General features: G+C 62.8%; 1 protein-coding gene across 1 annotated transcript in view; it reads left to right on the top strand.

Annotated features, from left to right (window-relative positions):
* LOC122193186 (band 3 anion transport protein-like) overlaps positions 1–3,097 on the top strand; it is a gene marked incomplete at both ends in the record, with an annotated part of 7,965 nt that extends 4,868 nt beyond the window's left edge. Inside the window, 3 exons of the mRNA XM_042893912.1 lie at positions 877–1,087; positions 1,222–1,425; positions 2,949–3,097. Of these exons, the coding sequence (XP_042749846.1) occupies positions 877–1,087; positions 1,222–1,425; positions 2,949–3,097 (564 nt within the window). The remainder of the gene's footprint in view (positions 1–876; positions 1,088–1,221; positions 1,426–2,948) is intronic.
* Positions 3,098–3,414: the final 317 nt, after the last annotated feature.

Below are 3,414 nucleotides of genomic sequence, written 5' to 3'. Positions count from 1 at the left end.
TGTCCCCATGTCCCTCCTGTCCCCATATCCCCATGTATCTGTGTCCCATGTCCTCATGTTCCCACATCACCATTATCTGTGTCCCCATGTCCCCATATATCTGTGTCCCCATGTCCCCATGTATCTGTGTCCCCATGTGCTCATGTCCCATGTATCTCCATGTCCCTATGTCCCTGTGTCCCCATGTCTCCATGTCCTCATAGCCCCATGTCCCCATATATCTGTGTCCCCATATCCCCATGTATCTCCGTGTCCCTGTGTCCCCATGTCCCTATATCCTGTGCCCCTGTGTGTTCCATGTCTTTGTGCCACCACCACCCCCTGTCCCTGTGCCCCATATCCCCCTATAGCTCCACATCTTTGTGCCCCATGTCCCCATGTCCCCATGCCCCTGTGGCCCCCCACGCCCTCATGTTCCCACACCACAGTGTCCCATGCCCCCACCTTCCCATGTTCCTGTGTCCCCATGCCACCTCCGTGTCCCCCCGCCCCCGTTTCCTCATGGCTCCACGTGTCACATCCCTCTACAGCTCCATGTCCTCCATGTCAACGCGCTCGCTGTCGCCACGCCACAACATCCCACGTCCCATCTATGTGTCCCACATCCCCGTGTCCCCACACCACGTCCCCATGCTCCACGTGCCACCACGTCCCCTCGTGTCCCTTTGCACCCCCACCCCACGGCCCCAGCATCCCCGTCCCTGCGTCCCACCCCTCCACGCCCCCATTGCCCCGTGCCCCCCATCGCCCTGTGTCCCCACACCCGCATCCCCTCCCCAGTTGTCCCCAACACCCCGGATCCCAAATCCCTCGCTCCCCTCTGACCCCCCACCCCTCAGCATCCCCACTCTTTCCCCCCCCCTCCCCATCCCGCAGGTCTTCCGCCGTGACGCCTACCTGTGCGGGGGCCGCGGGGAGCTGCTGGGGGGGCTGGAGGATTTCCTGGAGGCCAGCATCGTTCTGCCGCCCCGCGAGGCGCCCAGCGAGCAGCACCTGCGCGCCCTGATCCCACTGCAGCGCCAGCTGCTCCGCCGCCGCCACCGGCACCCCGACACCACGCACGGCCACGGCGTCCCCAAAGACGCAGGTCCGCCCCCCCCCCCTTTTACCCCCGCGGTCCCCCCCCCCCCCTTCCCCCGAGGTCCCTTTTTAGGGGACGTCCTCGCTGTCCACCTTCCCCCGAGGTCCCTTTGGTTGAAGGGAAATCCCGGCTGTCCGCAGGGATTAAGGATCAGGCTCCGGAGGACGACGACCCGCTGCTCCGGACGGGGCGGCCGTTTGGGGGGCTGCTGCGGGACATCCGCCGCCGTTACCCCAAATACCTCAGCGACATCAGGGACGCGCTCAGCCCGCAGTGCCTGGCTGCCGTCATCTTCATCTACTTCGCAGCCCTGTCACCCGCTGTCACCTTCGGAGGCTTGCTGGGTAACGCGGGGACACGGGGAGCCGTCCTGCGAGGCACCTGCAGCGCCATCCTGGGGACTCCTGCGTCCCCGTTCCCCAGTGTCCCCACATCTGCGTGTCCCCACGTCTCTACGTCCTCATCCCCCCTGTATCCCTGTACGCCGTGTCCCCGCGTCCCCATCCCCAGTGTCCCCACGTCCTTGTGCCCTCATACCCACGTCCCCTCTGAATGCCCCCACATCCCTGTGTGCCCATTCTCCATGTCCCCAGATCCCTACATCCCCATGTCCCCATGTCCCCATGTCTCTGTCTCCCCATATCCTCGTGTCCTGTCTCTATATCTCCATGCACCAGTGGTCTATGTCCCCATGTCCCTGTGTCCCTCTGCCCCTACATCCCCATGTCCCCAAGCCCCCATGCCCCCATGTCCCCACTTGCACATCCCCATGTGTTCCATGTCCCCGTGCCACCCCACGTCCCTGTGCCCCATGTCCCTCCATACACCCATGTCCCCACACACCGGTGTCTCCACGCCCTGTGTCCCTCTACAGGTGCTCATGTCTCCCTGTCCCCATGTCCCCGTGCTCTCATGCCCCCATGTCCCCATGTGCCTCTGTTTCCATGTCCCCATGTCCCCGTGATCCCATGTTTCCACATCCCCACATCCCCACACCTCAGTGATCCATGTCCCCATGTCCTCTTATCCCCCTGTCCACATGTCCCCATGTCCCTGTGTCCCCATGTCCCTGTGTCCCCATGTCCTTGTGTCCCTATATCTCCATGCCCCAGTGCTCCATATCCCCATGTCCATACACCCCCCTGCCCCCCCTGCCCCCCATGTCCCCATGTCCCTGTGTCCCTATGTCCCCATGTCCCTACACAGTGTCCAATGTCCCTGTGTCCCCATGTCACCATGTCCTCACTTCCCTATATTCCCATGCCCCACATGTCCCTGTGTCCCTGTGTCCCTATATCCCTATGTCCCCATATCCCCACACCTCAGTGTCCCATGTCCCCATGTCCCTGTGTCCCCGTGTCCCCACGTCCCCACATCCCCATGCCCCCCATGTCCCCATGTCTCTGTGTCCCCATGTCCTTGTGTCCTGTCCCTATAACTCCATGTGCCAGTGGTCCATGTCCACATGTCCCCATGTCCCCATGTCCCCGTGTCCCTACATCCCCATGTCCCCATGTCCCCAAGCCCCCCATGTCCCCATGTTTCAGTGTCCCTACATCCCCATGTCCCCATGCCCCCCATGTCCCCATGTCTCTGTATCCCCATATCCTCGTGTCCTGTCCCTATATCTCCATGTGCCAGTGGTCTATGTCCCCATATCCCTGTGTCCCAGTGTCCCTACATCCCCATGTCCCCATGTCCCTGTGTCCCTACATCCCCACCCCCCACATCCCCACATTCACAGCCCCCCCCAGGAACCTCCATCTGTCTGTTCCGAGCATTTTGGGGTGGTGGGGGGGGGGCTGGGCTGGGGGTTGGGGCTCCACCTGCATCCCCCCCCCCAAATGACACCCAGCTGTGTCCCCAGGTGAGAAGACCCGCGGGATGATGGGGGTTTCGGAGCTGCTGGTCTCCACCTGCGTGCAGTGTTTGCTCTTCAGCCTGCTCAGCGCCCAGCCTCTGCTCGTCGTCGGCTTCTCAGGGCCGCTGCTGGTCTTTGAGGAGGCTTTCTACTCGGTGGGCCCCCAGCTGGGGGAGGGGGGGGCACAATTTGGGGGGGGGGGGGCCTTGGGGGGTGGCAGAGGTGCGACGTCATGGAGGACGGTGGCGCTTTTGGGGTGGCACAGAGGGAATGGCGCTTATGGGGATGGCACCTTTGGGGTGGCACAGCTGTGATGCCACATAGGAGGATGGCACTTTTTGGGATGGAATTTTGGGGGTGGCACTTATGGGGATGGCACCTTTGGGTGGCACATAGGGACTGGCACTGATGGGGTGGCATATATGTAATGGCACCTTTGGGGTGGCACAGGGCTGATGCCATGTAGGGGGGG

Source organism: Lagopus leucura, unplaced genomic scaffold, assembly GCF_019238085.1.
Source record: "Lagopus leucura isolate 7727_CA_CO unplaced genomic scaffold, USGS_WTPT01 35402-0_obj-0_obj, whole genome shotgun sequence".
Taxonomy (NCBI): domain Eukaryota; kingdom Metazoa; phylum Chordata; class Aves; order Galliformes; family Phasianidae; genus Lagopus; species Lagopus leucura.
Note: the sequence above shows the minus strand (reverse complement) of the source record. Positions and strands in the feature narration are given on the sequence as shown.